Source organism: Chroicocephalus ridibundus, chromosome 2 (assembly GCF_963924245.1).
Source record: "Chroicocephalus ridibundus chromosome 2, bChrRid1.1, whole genome shotgun sequence".
In the NCBI taxonomy this organism is placed as follows: Eukaryota; Metazoa; Chordata; class Aves; order Charadriiformes; family Laridae; genus Chroicocephalus; species Chroicocephalus ridibundus.
Genome location: NC_086285.1, coordinates 108,499,135 through 108,513,658, shown reverse-complemented (window position 1 = coordinate 108,513,658; position 14,524 = coordinate 108,499,135). Strand labels below are relative to the sequence as shown.

At 40.5% G+C, this 14,524-nt stretch overlaps 1 protein-coding gene across 1 annotated transcript in view; it reads left to right on the top strand.

Moving 5' to 3' along the window:
• The first annotated feature begins 391 nt into the window (after positions 1-391).
• DOK6 (docking protein 6) overlaps positions 392-14,524 on the top strand; it is a 255,400-nt gene continuing 241,267 nt past the window's right edge. Inside the window, exon 1 of the mRNA XM_063326443.1 lies at positions 392-707. Coding sequence (XP_063182513.1) covers positions 642-707 — 66 coding nt within the window. The 5' untranslated portion in view covers positions 392-641. The remainder of the gene's footprint in view (positions 708-14,524) is intronic.

Sequence of the window (14,524 nt, the reverse complement as noted above, 5' to 3'; positions counted from 1 at the left end):
CCTGCCACCCGAGCGGGGGATGCCGCGGCCACGGCGACCTGGAAAAAAGTGGGGAAAATCGCCAAGGCCGAGGAGAGCATCTGGCCTCAGCTCTGCGACATGCCCGGGGGCGCCGGGGGACTCACCCTCCCGCCGTGCTCCAGAGACCCGCACCGCCCCCCCTCGGGGACACCAGCCCGGGCTGCCCCGACCCCCGGCGGCGGGCAGGGCCGGCGCCGGAGGCTCGTTCCGCGGCCGCGGCGCCGGGGGCGGTGCCCCCGCTCCGCTCCGCCCGCCGCCCCGCCCGCCTCCCCGCCCGTAGGCGCGGGCAGCCGCGGAGCCGCCGCCGGGCGGAGCGGTGTGGAGGGGAGAGGGGCCGGCGGCCAGGGCGGGGGCGGCGCGGGGGAAGCGAAGGGGCCGGCGGAAGAGAGGAGCGGCCGCCAGCCGGGGCGGCGCGGAGCGCGGCGTCCGCGGGAGGAGCGCGGAGCGGGCGGAGCGGAGCGCGGCGACTGCCGCTGCCTGGATGCCAGAGGCGCCTCGGGAGCCGGCGGCCGGCGGCACCCGGGAGGGCCCGGGGGAGGAGGCGGCGGCGGAGGAGGCAGCGGCAGAGCAGGAGGAGGACGACTCCGGGCGCGGAGGCGAGGAAGCAGGCAGCGCTGGCCATGGCCTCCAACTTTAACGATATAGTCAAGCAGGGCTACGTGAAAATCCGCAGCAGGAAGCTGGGGGTGAGTGAGCTCTCCCTTCGCCGGCCCTGCCCGGGGTGGGGGCGAGGCGCTGGCGGCCGCCTGGCCGGCCTGGGGGGGCGGCGGTGCCCCGGGCCGGGGCCGCCGGAGCGGGGCGCGGCGACCTGCTGCTGCCGCCGCCGCCGCCGCTCCTCGGACTTTGCTCCCTTCCCCGTAGGGGTCGGTGTGGATGCGCTGCCGTCGCTCCGCGGAGGGAACTGGATTCTCCCCTCTCCCGCTCCGGGAAGGCGCCGCTTCTCCCTGCCTTTCTCTGCCGCCGCCTTCCCGGCGGTCACTGTCCGCTTCGCCCCGTCCCTCCGTCCTCCCCGAGTCCCACAGCCCAGGCCGGGGCAGACACCCCTCTCGGGCGGCCCTCGCCTTGCTGCCTGCGTCGGGGGCTTGGGCGGGGGGGGAGGAAGGCGCAGGCAGGGTCTGTGGAAACTTTGTGCGCGGATCTCCCTCCCTCCCTCCCTCCCGTTTTGGGAAAGGGAGGTCTTCAGGGCAAGGTCTGAAAATATTGGAGACTGGCACCAGAGCAGCCCGCTCGTAACTGGGAAAACCAGGGAGGGGGCTGGTGCCGGAGGGCGTGGGGGGCTGGGGAAGGGGAACCTGCAGCGGGCGGGGCGGGCCGGTGGGGAGGGAAGGGGGTGACAGCCGCATGGAGCAAACGGTAGATGCAGGGTCTGGCTGTGATCAAAACTAGGGGCGGCCTCTTAGCTGGGGGCGGCTGGCCTCGGTACCCGCCGGGATGCTCGGCGCGGCTGAAGATAACACGGTGTTATCACACTGGCCGTGGGCACTTTCCCTTGTGGGGTACGGCAAGCCTTGAAAAGGCACTGAAGTTGGAGCAGAGTGCGTGCAGGGGCCAGGCTTTCCTAGACTTCAGGCGGTCCCGGGACTCGTCAGTTTGGACTTTCTCCTACCCTTTGTGTGTGTGAGAAGGAGAAGGCTCGGGGGAGCTGGAAGCCCCGAGGCCTCTACTGGCTTGCACAGCTACTGATGTTGACAGTAATCCCAAAAGACCAGGGTCCCTGTGGGCTTGAGACTAACCCTGGCTGGGGCTGGGAGAAGGGCTGGGGTTCTTCTTTGGGTTCACCCTTGTTTGTTTTCTCTGGGTGTGCAGAAAAGTGCAGGGTCCCTACCTGCTCTCCCCTCCAGGAGAGTGGGCTGCCTCTCCCTGCTTCTCCCGAAACCTCGCGGAGCAGGGGCCATGTGAAATCTGCCCTCCTCCAAGTCGTGCTCTGCGACCTTATCACAGTGCTAATATTTATCTCGTCCTCCTCCCCCTTTCTCCCTTCCCCCCAGATGCTGTGCTTTCCTCCCAGACACAGTGTGCGGGATGGTGGGAGACTAATCATAAATTGACCTTTGGAGCCTTGGCAGGGCTGGGCTGTTAATTACAAAGGAGCACAGAAGAGTTTAGTCCGAATCCTTAAATAGCGCCAACTCCAAATGTTTGAGAGATAGTGTAAATCCAAAGAGAATGGATGCTGTTATTACTGCAACCCAGGAGTCACTCCATGCATCAGTCAAGCATTAGTCTATCTGAAGAAGCAATTTCTAAGCCTTAGTTTGTTTCTGGCAGTCCTCTGCTTAACCTTTGGGCATCAGTTTTTCCCCAGCTCAGCAGTGTTATTAGATGGGCCCAGCACAAAGCAGTGAGATGATGGTATCACATCACCTTGATGTTGGTAGTTGGAAGCAGAGTTAATCTGTCTGATTTGCAAATCTGCATTTGAATGTATCTTGGAGTCCTTTTTGTGAGATTGTGTACACGTATATCTCTGTATATGCGAATACTTTTATATACCTATATGTATCGCATATATGCAACAAATGTAGAGTTCGTGTTACAGTAATCTTGGAAGATACTTGCTGACTTGTGAAAATGAAATTAGGAAGACAGTGAAATTTCATTGCAGAAGACCTTAAGTAACTTGAATATTTGTTTTGAAGACATATGATTTTTTGGGAGGGGGCATATAACTACTTTTTTTTTTTTGAGTGGGTATTATTCATGGTCAGAATGATTGTCATACTTCTACACTAAGCAGAAGTGAAACAGTTCATACAGCATCTATGGAGCATTTTCTCCTACTGAAGAGGTGTGTGGGGGTGACAACTCAGACTATACAGCCTCAGGCAGGTGGTAGTATTAGCTTAAATATGACATATGGGGATGCACATCTGAATAAATCTATTAAGTACAATGTAAAATGGATTATATTTTATAGAAAATAGCATCAAAATTCAAATGAGTGTGATGGTTGAAAGGTATGAATATGTGTGTATATATCCATAGCTAATTGGATTCCTGTGACTGAATTTCTAAATTAATGCAATTTTTATTCACCAAGTGAAACATTAAAGATTTGTATTTTTTTCCCTTATGTCTATCTCCAAGTCCAAGCCTTAATGAGTTACACTAGAGCTGTCATAATGTAGGTGAATACATCAGTTTTCAGGGATATAAATGTCTGCTAACAAATGAATATTTTTAGCCTCCAAAAAATATTGAAAGGAGGGAAGAGAGCTATGGGTTCTGGAAACTAAGGCTAAGATCATTTTGCAATGTGTAGGTAGAATTATATGTCTTGATGGTTATGCTTCATTCATATACATTGGAAGTTATTGATTTACTTTTTTAATTTTTTTTTTTGGTCATAATAGTCTACATTCTTTGAATATTTCGATGTCTCCTGAAAAGTAGATGGATGACAACTTGGAGAGCTGAGGTGACTAATACCAATTTCAGTGCTAGACTTGGGCAATAAAACTAATTCTAACCTTTAGGCTGGTAGCCAACTCATTACGGAAATTCTTCCAGTGCAGCTTTTATTCTGTCTTGTTTTGTGACTGAGGGAGCCCTGGCTGGGGATCAAATGGAAGATACTTGAATAGAATGCAACCCGTGAAGTTTCAGGTAAAACTGAGTGACATAATACCATAGAGCAAAATCAGATGTCGTATTTTGTTTTATTAAAAAAACCCAACAACAACCTTTGACTTTAGGTGGATTTTCTGGTAGAACTTAGTCTTCCAAGAATTTTGTTTTCAAAAATACAAGTCGTAAGTCGTCTTCTGATTGCCTCCTTTTATTGATTTTTTTTTTTTTTTGTATTTTGTAGAATAGAAACTCTTTATGAATGATTTTATTTTTTTTACAAGGTATCATGTGTTTACATCTGACTTATTACTTGCTTCAAATACTTGTTACCCTGGCTGCCTACTCCCCACATATCTGCAAATTGGATTCACAGTATGCGTGAGTGCTGTCTCCGGTCATGGAGGATGGACAGACGTCCGTTCTGAACCACGCAGTCAGGACTCGGAGCTATTTTGCCATCAGTAAATGATTCTGTTCAGAAAGGTTATCTGAAGTCAAAGATGATGCCGAAGTCAAAGACGGTGCCTAAGTCTTGATGGAAATACATGGCAACAAGTACTGTAAGAATTTGTCCTTTTTATTTAGTGATACCTGATGATCAAGACTTTTTGCCTTCTTTTCACCATAATCCTCAAGCGCTTCTCTGCCGTTGGATTTACACCTTAATGGATTACTGTATATTTTCTTACAGTCCAGTATTTTCAAGTAGACCCCATTGTTCTGATGTCTTTGTGTTGTTAAAGTAGCTTCTTTCGATGCAGGGTTGGATACTGAGCTTGCCAAAATGAGGAGCTTTACCTGCCTCTCTGTTGTTGTTGGAATCTGACATCTGCTTCCATTGGGAATATCGTGCTTTATGCCATGGAGGTGTCAGGCCATGACAAGACATCCAGCCAGTTAGGTCACTTAGCCTATCTCTTTACTTTTGTTAAGCATGAGCTGTATATAAAACATTTCTATGGTGCCTTGAAATTTTAAATATATATTAAAGCCCACGTAGTAGACAATCTCGCATGTATACATGACGTCTTCATCGAGGTATCGCAAGTATCTTTGAAACTTAGAAATTGTAGTCAGTGAGGGTAACTGTAATTAAAGCATCTTTTAAAAATCTGTTTCCCTGCAGCCTAAATATGCCTTTCTTTTCAGTGCTCTGGCATTCCTGCGCTGTTTGATATTTTGCTTTTCTCTAATACTACATAAAGGAAATACCTCATTCTTGCAGCCATTACATTTGACCTGTGCGACCCTCCTTTGAAATAAATTTGATTGTAATGTGGTGTGCTGTTCAGATCAGAATAGGTCATTTGTGTAGCGTGGAACAGGACTGTGCTGCCTTTGTTCTTTTGGAATCTTTCATACTTGTGTCGCATTAAAATTCATATGACACAATTTTATACTGCGCTGGCTGTGCTCATAGGCTGAAACTTTCTTGTAGCAGATTGGAATCCCTTTGTTGCCTCCTAATAAACTAAGCTGCGAGGATTTCATGCCTTGTTGAAGTGCTGTTTCTTAGAAGAAAAACAATTTGATGTCACATTAGGAAGTCTAATTAAAAATGAGCATTGTGTCACTTCGATAGTCTTGTTTTGACCCATATCAACCTTCGAAGTCATAATCTTTTTGTTTGGTTGGTTTTGGTTTTGTCTTTTTTTTTTTTTTTTGGCGCGCCGTAGCCACAGAACAAAAGAATCTTATCTAACGGAAATTTTCACTCAGTTGGTGAATAAATACTGATTTTTATGTGTTTCCACATACTGAGGAGAATTATTTCCTGAGTGGTTCAACTTATACTCTAATACTGCTATCCAAAGAGAAAATTGTACCTGCCAGTCAGTCTTGATTGAGTAATAAATAACAGGTTGCTGTTAGTCACCAAATGAAAAGTTTTACGATATAAAAAAACCCCTATTTTTAACCGTACTTTTAGATCATTACAGGTACCTTTTCTGGAAATGAACATAGTGTTTCTCCTTCTGCTGTTAACACTCTTCAGTCAATCAGCGCTAACAATGCCGTGAATACGACCCTCTGATTGCAGCTTGGTTCCTCTTGAAATAGTGCAGTACGTGTCTCTCAAAATCCTAACACTTAATTGATATTGTGTGTATATATTCAGAGTGAAGAAAGCGAGGAGATCTGCAAAATGTCCCGAGTTTGAGATTACATTGATTGATGGCAGCGGCTTTGCACGTGGGTCATGATGAACACAGAGGGCAGAGTAGAGGTTCTTCTATTTCTTTGGGTCGCCATAGCGTATTCTGAAAAACAAACAAATGAAAAAGCCCACGCAAATAGTGCAGCCTGGAATGGATATCCTTTCCATAGATTATTTTATGTTATTATTTATGGCAAGTCTGCTTAGCCTGTTTGAAAGCACTGACATTACTGTTTATAACTGCATCCTGAAAGATGACCTCAACTATGAATTTCATCTCAGATCATGAAAATGATTCAAATGAAACTTTAAAAACTGAATTCCTACTTAAAATTAATTTATTTTAATTTTAATAAAGCTCCAGAATGACAGGATTTAGATGCCAGATTCCTTCCATGTAAAGGAGTTCCTTTTTCACGCTAGTACAAGCCAACCTGAGGTGTGGAATTAAAAGTATTTCACTGTAATCCATTAAAGAAGCTAGTCACATTTGCTACTTAATACTGAAAGTATCATTTAAAATACCAATAATTACTGCTTTCAGTACTTTTTCTTGCTACAGTTACATGAATGGATTTGCAGAATTAAATGGAAAATATATGGATTTCCAATTTGGTCATTGCAGAAATAACAATCATTTTGAGCTTTTGACCATTTCTTATTGATTAAGTGCATCGTGCAGGAAATGGAAAGAAATATCTTGCAGCCATTGTAAACAAGGACAAGAAGACCATTAATTTTTTATGCTAATGTTTGCTTTTAAAGAAATTTGTGAGTCAGGCTTGTGGTAAGCACTTTGGAGTTGCTGTGTTTCCCAGTTGCTTTTCATCGTGTGCTTTTCCACCTCTTAATTCTCAAGAGGTCTGATAGTCTATTAATTTTGTAATGGATGACGCTAATTTAAAGGGACAAATAGTTTCTCCTTTGCAGATAGCATGTTATCAATGGATTACAGATGCTTCTATTTTTACTCTTGTATGTAATACCATTAGTCTCAGTGAGGTTATACCTTACCTATATGACGATTACACAAAGAAGTGTTTGTAGACTTGATCTCTTTCACTTGAATGTTGTGAGATGGTAAAATTTTATTAAGAGTTTATTTGTATCTCCTGTGAGGTGATGGCCTTTCGGTTTTTCATTTAGGAGTCTGTCATTTTTGTCCTACGATGGACATTAAAGACCTGATGAAAAGACCCTAAAGTCAGTTTAAAGGAGCCCATTAACTTCGGTGGCGTTGGTTCAGAGTCCAGGCGGTATCATTAACAGCATGCACAGAACATGAATTTCCTCCTTGTAAAGTGCCCTTCAGATCCTACTCAAAGGAGTTGTCCTTTCTCAAATCAGTAATTACGGGAGGAACATTCTCTATGCATCCTTGAAATACACAAGGAATTATTCATGTCATTCCAGTAGTGAGTTTTCTTCCTAGTTTTTTAGAAATGATCTCGCCTCGATTCGTTCATTCAGATTTTTGCAAGCAGTGCAAAATGCTTTATAGCGGTTGCCTGGCAACAACATATTCAGGCAACAGCATATGTGAATCAGTTGTTAGTTATACATTTATATATATGACTATGTATAGAGAACACATTTTAGATAGGTACTAATGAGAAATTTCTAAAAAAGCGCACTATGAAATGCTCTTTCTTTTTTTTTTTTAAATACTTTTTTTACAAAGGGGTTTGGGTCTACATTACCCTGTGAAGTCTGTCTTTTATTTTAGCTTGTGTAAAAGATCTTCTAGTTGGGCAGCTTTTCACAAATGTCATGATATAGTTAATATGCTCATATGCAGTCATAGCAAGCAATATAAAATATTCTCTTTGTTGAAGATGAAAAATACTTTAATATGTATGGATGCTGATTTATATCTCTCACTGTTCTTTACATTAATAATGTATTATTTAACCAAAATGTGGGTACTTTGCTGTATACTGTAGCTATTAAAATCTGTTATATTTAAAATAATAATTGTAAATGCTGTGCTGCATTTTAAGTTTTTAATCTCTTCAGCTTGCAATGCAGCTCTAAGAATCAAAAAAAGATACTGGTCTATTATTGTAATTAATCATCATTTTGTTGAAAACTTTTTTCCAGATAAAATGCATAGTTCAACTCTAAATACTGTGAAATTTCTTTAGTAAGGTCAACAAAGATAAAAAGAGAAATCTTTTAATCTTGTGGAGAAAGTTTATATACAGTAGGCCAAAATTGCAAACTTATAAAGAAGAGTTGAGGGAGAGTAATGTTTGCTGTAACTGTGTCTTAACACTTTTGTGTCACATAAATGCTTTATATTAATATTTATTTTTTTTTACTATTCATAATACGTACCCATGCATCATGTCTGAGAATAAAATTTGCATGATTGTTTAGTGCAGCTAGCAAACCACTAGAACTGAGAACCTGGCACAAGTCAAGAGATTTACAAATCGTGAGAATTTTAGCTGGTTTGAGAATTAGATCTATTGACTCCAGGTGTACTCGTTGACTGCGACAGGTAGAGTCTTGTTCAGAAAGCTGGGACTAAAACCGTGGAGAGTTTTGAAAATGAATGTTAATATTGAATTCTGCTTAGAAATTAAGGGGAAAAAATGCAGTCTTTAAGGTACTGATGGATACTTCCTTCCTGTGAACTGCACCACAAAATAATTTTGCAGCTTTTTAACAATTGTAATGTGTGAAATGTATCATTGCCATCATACTGAGAGGTTACAAGACCATGCAACTGGAGCTTCAGAGGAATTACTGTTCACTTCAGATGCACGTAATTAGAAAGACTAATTAATGAAAGTGTGTAAATCTTTTAAAAGATTGATCTTATTTCCCTCTGTTGTTCAGCTCCCAGGCTGGCCCTCATCACCTCCAGCTTATCTGGACTGAACCTTGGAAAGGTTGTATTCATTAATGTGTCAGTAAGGAATTAGGAACACGTGGCATTGACTAGACCTGGGGAAAAGAGTTACATGCTATCTGCCTACTGGAAGAAAGGCTCTTCAGCATGTTTACCCTACCTGCAAAAAGAATTAATAGCAAAGTTAAATATCAAAAGTTTTTCACTGCTGTAGAACCAAATTAGGGCCGTTTTTGAGCAGCAAGCCCATGATGCTTCTGGTACTTTCTCCTCTTTGTCCTTGGGATATTATTTTAGACACTGTTGCTCTGGTGTCCCCTGCCCTCAGAGTGAATTGGTTTATTCTCTTTTCTCACACAAACATTTGTTTTTCCTGCAAAGAGAAAAGAATATGTGAAATCATACAAAATAATATTAAAAAAAGGGTTTTCTGAAGGGGTAGTCATAAGTATTGTTTTGTACAGCACCTAGAAAGAGGAGACCACGTTTGTGGTTGTCCTTTAGGCATTATTATGGTAAATATAATTTATATTTATTATAATTACTTTTAGTTTTTGTTTTTATTTATCTGACTACTTGTAGAGAATGCAGTCTTTAATAAAGCGTTTACTTGATGCAGCAAATGCGTTATCTAGTTCAGAAGTGATGAAAGAATGTGAAAAAATAAAATATATGAGGCTTAACGAAGAATGGAGAAAACTTCTATTTTAACTGAAGTTGATATACTAAATTATTAATCGCTAGATTGCTCTGATAATAATAAGGTACTTAAAAATGAAATTGTTTTGCTGATGAAAGTAATTTTTGTTGATGCAGTTGGAGTAGTAATACTTCCCCTGAATGGTAATTATTTTTCTTCTTGAAACTGTACTTTTAAACCAGTTCTATGAAATGGTTCTCAGCAGGATGAAGAGTTTCCATACGAGAACAGAAAAAAGAGCAAGGATTTTTTGGCACAACGAAAGCAAGCTATAGCTCTTCAGTTGCTAAACACGTTCAGATCTCTCTGACTCCTGTAGCAGGTTCTCAGCTTCTCATATGATAGCATTCTTCATGAAAGTCATTTTCTCTATTGATTGTGCAAGGCCAAATACTACCTTAGTTATATTGTCTACTCATATATTAGCGGTTCTTGCTTTTAAGTTGCACGGTACCTACCCATTGTCTGAGAGAGATTGAGACTCTTCACCTGGGATGGCTTAAGTATCATATCTGGGAATAAATTTAATAACTTCTGAGTATCAAAGAGGTATTTAATGCTTGGTATCATTGTTCTCAAAGTTACAGTTTTTTGAACTCCATCCATATATACTGTTACTGATAATCCTACAAAGACTGATACGTGTAGAGATACAAACACCCAAAGAAAGATTTTTTTTAGGAGCGATGAGAAATATATGCTGCGTTATGCCTTTCAGGAGGAAAACATATATGTGTATATATGTATGAAAGAACAACAGCATCCTAACAACAAAGCTAGAAGTTTAATTTTCCATAGTCGTAACAAGAAACGTAGTAAAATAAAAGATATTTTACTGATTTATTTATTTATTTAGTCATTATATCTTAAACTACAATAACATTTTTGAAGCTTTTTGCACTTTTAATGAAATAACCTCTTTCTAGAAGACAGAAATCTTTGGGCTTAAATGTTGGCCTGTATATCATAGAATCATAGAATTGTTAGGCTTGGAAGGGACCTTAAAGATCACCTAGTTCCAAACCCCTGCCATAGGCAGAGAAGAGCTAAATGAGAAGAGCTAAATTTTAGTTTTTTTCAGAGATGTAATTTGTGATCTTGAGCACTTTGATTAATTCCAGCCTTATTCTCAATTATACTAAGCCCACTGTACACTACATAAATTAAATTTAAAGCTGCATTAAGGCCCCTTATACTGCCAGCATAGTGAAGAATACTGTTAGCATAAATGGGAAACAGTCTTTCTAAGCTTAAGTTTTCTGTCTATAAAAAGAGTATAATCTCTTTTCGTCCACCTCTTCTTTATTTTGTCAGCTGCAACTACAAATGCTTGAAAAATTTTAGATATGTAGGTTGGCTAGTACTGATCATGGTCAAAACTGTTATTAGGTGTTACCACTGTATAGAAAACATTGGAATAATTCAGAATTTATTTTTAATACTTAGTGTCACAGAACCATGGAATGCTTGAAATTGGAAGGGACCTCTGGTGGTCATCTGGTCCAACCTTCCTGCTCAGGCAGGGTCACTCTGTTTTATTGTTGTATGAAGATTATTACTTTTGGTTTGAAAATACATTTAATTGAATTCTTCTATAAGTCTCTGTTTTCGCAGTCAGGATTTGTTCACGTGTCTGAGTTATTTTAATTTTTTGTATGTAAAGGAAGTAAATCTTTTGCTTCCCTCCCCCCCCATATCTCACTGATAGAAATGATTGCTCATCAATTTTTGTCTTAGAAACAGGTGTCACTTATAGGAAGGCAAGAAGACTGAAGCTGATAACTTTGATAGGCTTTATGCATCTTTTTCCTTATTTGAGACAGCGCTGTAGCACAAAATCTAAAGTCTCGAGTGGTTTCACTTTTAAAAGTGGATATTGAAAATGTTAATGGTACAATTATTCACATCTTAAGTGGCAGAACAATTCTGAAAGCTGAATATGGTCCCTGAGACAATTTCATAACTGCTAGGGTTACTGGTCTGCAATTGTGGATGTAAATTTGTGGCCCCAGATATGCAGAAATTAGCTGTGTCAAATGCATGTCATACAGTAAAACAATCTTATTTTAAAGGGGGGGAAGGTTTTGACCTGTTACTACAAAATCTTTTTCCTTTCCTAGTGCAGTGTATCACTGGTCAGATTTTGAGAAGATATCAGAGTTTTCTCATCTACAAATTTTATAAAAGGCATATTCTTCCACAAAACAATTTGGAAAGCTCTTACCCTCTAGGTTTATGTGAAGCTTTGTGCTAAGCACTACAAATAGCTAGCCTTAAATTGTGCATTTTATCCATTAATATCTTGGAGCTCAGCACAGGGAGCATGTATTTGCCTGGTCCCGTAGAGGAAGTTCTGTGGGACTTTGTGCAGGTTGTAGGATGAATCAGTTGAGTTCACTTGCAGAGACTAGAGATGGCAAAATGCATTGCCTCTTGAGGAAATCTACCTACAGAATATATGCAATAAAAAAGTAACTACTAAAAGAAGCGTTTGTTGAAAAGTAAAGTATGAGGTTAAAAAAAAAGCAGTTAAATTATGGTTTGTCCAGAATAGTAATGCTAGCATGAGCACTTCCAGAAGAGTACTGGTTTGGCTTTAGTAAAAAAAAAAAAAAAAAAAAAAAAAAAGGTATCTTTTTCTGCAGCGTTTTGAAATTGCTGAAAGATTTGTATTCTCTTCAGTAGGTCATAGCTCAAAGCAAAAATTTGGAAGGATACCAGGTAGCCTTTTCTAATATGATGCATATTGATTGAATATACTCTTAGATTTATGCAGTGCCAACGCACTTAGGTAGTAATGTGTTTAATGAAAACGAGTTCCTTCATCATGTTACATTTTCCCAATCAATGAATAATCCCAAGTTTTAGTTTTTGGTTTTTTTTAAATAATGAAAATTATAATGCAGACCCATCCAAAAGAAGAATAAGAGAAATGGAAACGTTTAAAATAGGCAAATATCCTACTTTTTGCTATAAATGCAAACATGTAGATGAACTAGATCAGCTGTTTCTGGTGTACGTTGTCATTCTTTTCATTAGATCTCACTATTCTGTGTAGGTACATTTTTAATTGCTTCTGGCAAGTCGTAAGATCAAACATTTTTGCAGGAAAAGCTGTGCAACAGGCAAAAAGTTTCTCAGCAGTAAATCTATATTTGCATGTAAATGTTAGCTGGTGTGAATTAGTGAAAATGAGGTTTACAAAAAGCAGAGTAACAAATTCTAAGATCTAACTTCACCTACTGGAACAGACTCTCACAACGGTTATTCCTGATAATGGCATGATATGTATTAAATATATAAATATTAAAAATATAGCAGAAGAAATAAGGAACAAAAGGAAGCAGACTGCTCTGTTCCGATGTCATTGCAGAAAAACAGGAATGGAATTATTTTTGTGATTGCAGAGGGCTTAGTAAAGCAGAAGACCTCATTTTTTTAAAGGTAGAGTAGACATGTTAATGCAAGGTCTCTATTGCTAGAATATGAGCCATTGCATGGTACAGGACTTGCCCGAGACCCAGAGGCCAATCAGGATATTGCTGGGTCACTGACATTTCAGAAGATTCAGGTTATTTTGAATTAGGTCTGAATGCTTGTACAGGATCATTAGTGATGGTTGTTTTCAAATGCTTTCCAGTCATTTGGGATGAAGATAATACTTACAAATCATGAGAGGGAGCTTTAGCTGATGATAACAGCTTAGCGTGGAGCTTAGTGGAGAGCGTTGATTGAACCATCAGCATTAGGTGTCTGAGGTGCTTCGAAAACTGAAGCCACGCAATGAGACATAGGGAGAAATCTGTGAAGAAGCCGTGGAATAGAGTTAGATGGGATTTATGGTGCATAAGAGGAAAACTTATACTGGTGGGCCTCATGCTGTACTTATTTGAGGCTAAATGTTACTCTAACAGCTTTTATACAATAATATACCTACAGTGTTTAGACGTATTGCTTTGAGACTTCTTGAACTGAAGGAGAAAATAGAAAAGTAAATGTGTATGTTTTATAGACTTTAAAATATTTTTGACATTATTTCGACACGTTATTTTGACACGATCATACCATAATGCAGTTTGTCCTAAGAGAACCCAGAGGTTAAATACATTTCAAGGTGTTTTTGGAGGTGTATTTTCCAGAACTCTTGATGTCAGAAAATAATTTTTGCTAGTGATCTTTTTATTTTTTTTCTCCGTTGTTTCCGTATAATGCTATTCTGTGGTTTATAGTCATTTCTCCTAGAAAGAAATATTCTAGGTGAATCTCTCCTCTGCTGCAATCTTGCAGTCTGAACAAAAATGAGTTTATACTGTCATGAAGTGATGCTTCTTGTTCAATTCTTTAGAATCCTTTTTCTTCCCCTTCCCCCCCCACCCCCCGCTGTGCCTTACCTGAAACATTTCCTGGACCAGCCTGTAGGTAAATAATTAATCTTCTGATAGCAAAGTTAACGCTTTTCCCTTCTGTAATCTGGGAATTACTAGAAATAATAAATACCTGTTCTCATTTAAACAGAGAGATACACTTCCTAATATACCTAATTGATTTACTTGTACTAATTAAAAGGGGTTGAGCTAATGGGCCAAATATCTACTTGCCAGTAGAAAGGCGTGTGAAGAAATACAGCCTCCTTTGGTCATGTCAGGCTTTTCGGTCTAGGAAAACGTAAAAAGTTGTAAATGATACTGATTTTCATTGACTTGAGCTAACCCACAGTGGAGCCACAGCTGTGCTCTTGCTGATGTTCATGGCTGAGTTGAATGTACAATAGACGAACTGAGTTAAACCAGGGGATTTGAAGTGGGGAATGCTACTTGCTACCCTTTGAAGTCAACTGTAGAGACCTATAAAGCAAAGCTTATCTGCCTGCATAGCTCTTAGGATGGTCGTGACTGAAATAGTGAAAACAGAAGCTCAACCAGCGATACATAATTACCAAGATATTATTTTTTTAATCATCGTTAGTGTTTGTTCATTAAGTTAGGCTTGCAGTGAATTTGTGTACGAATACAGAGGAAAGACCTCTGCTAAAGAGGCCCAAATCTGCCGTTGATCATGCAAATCATAGAATTGCCTAGGTTTTAAGGGACTTTTCAGAACATCTAGTTCAACCATCAACGTAACTCTGACAAAAGCCATCACTGAAAGCATCTCTGAAAGTGTATGCAGGTGTTACACGCCAGCCACAGGGCTCACCATAGGAGCGAAAATTTTGATT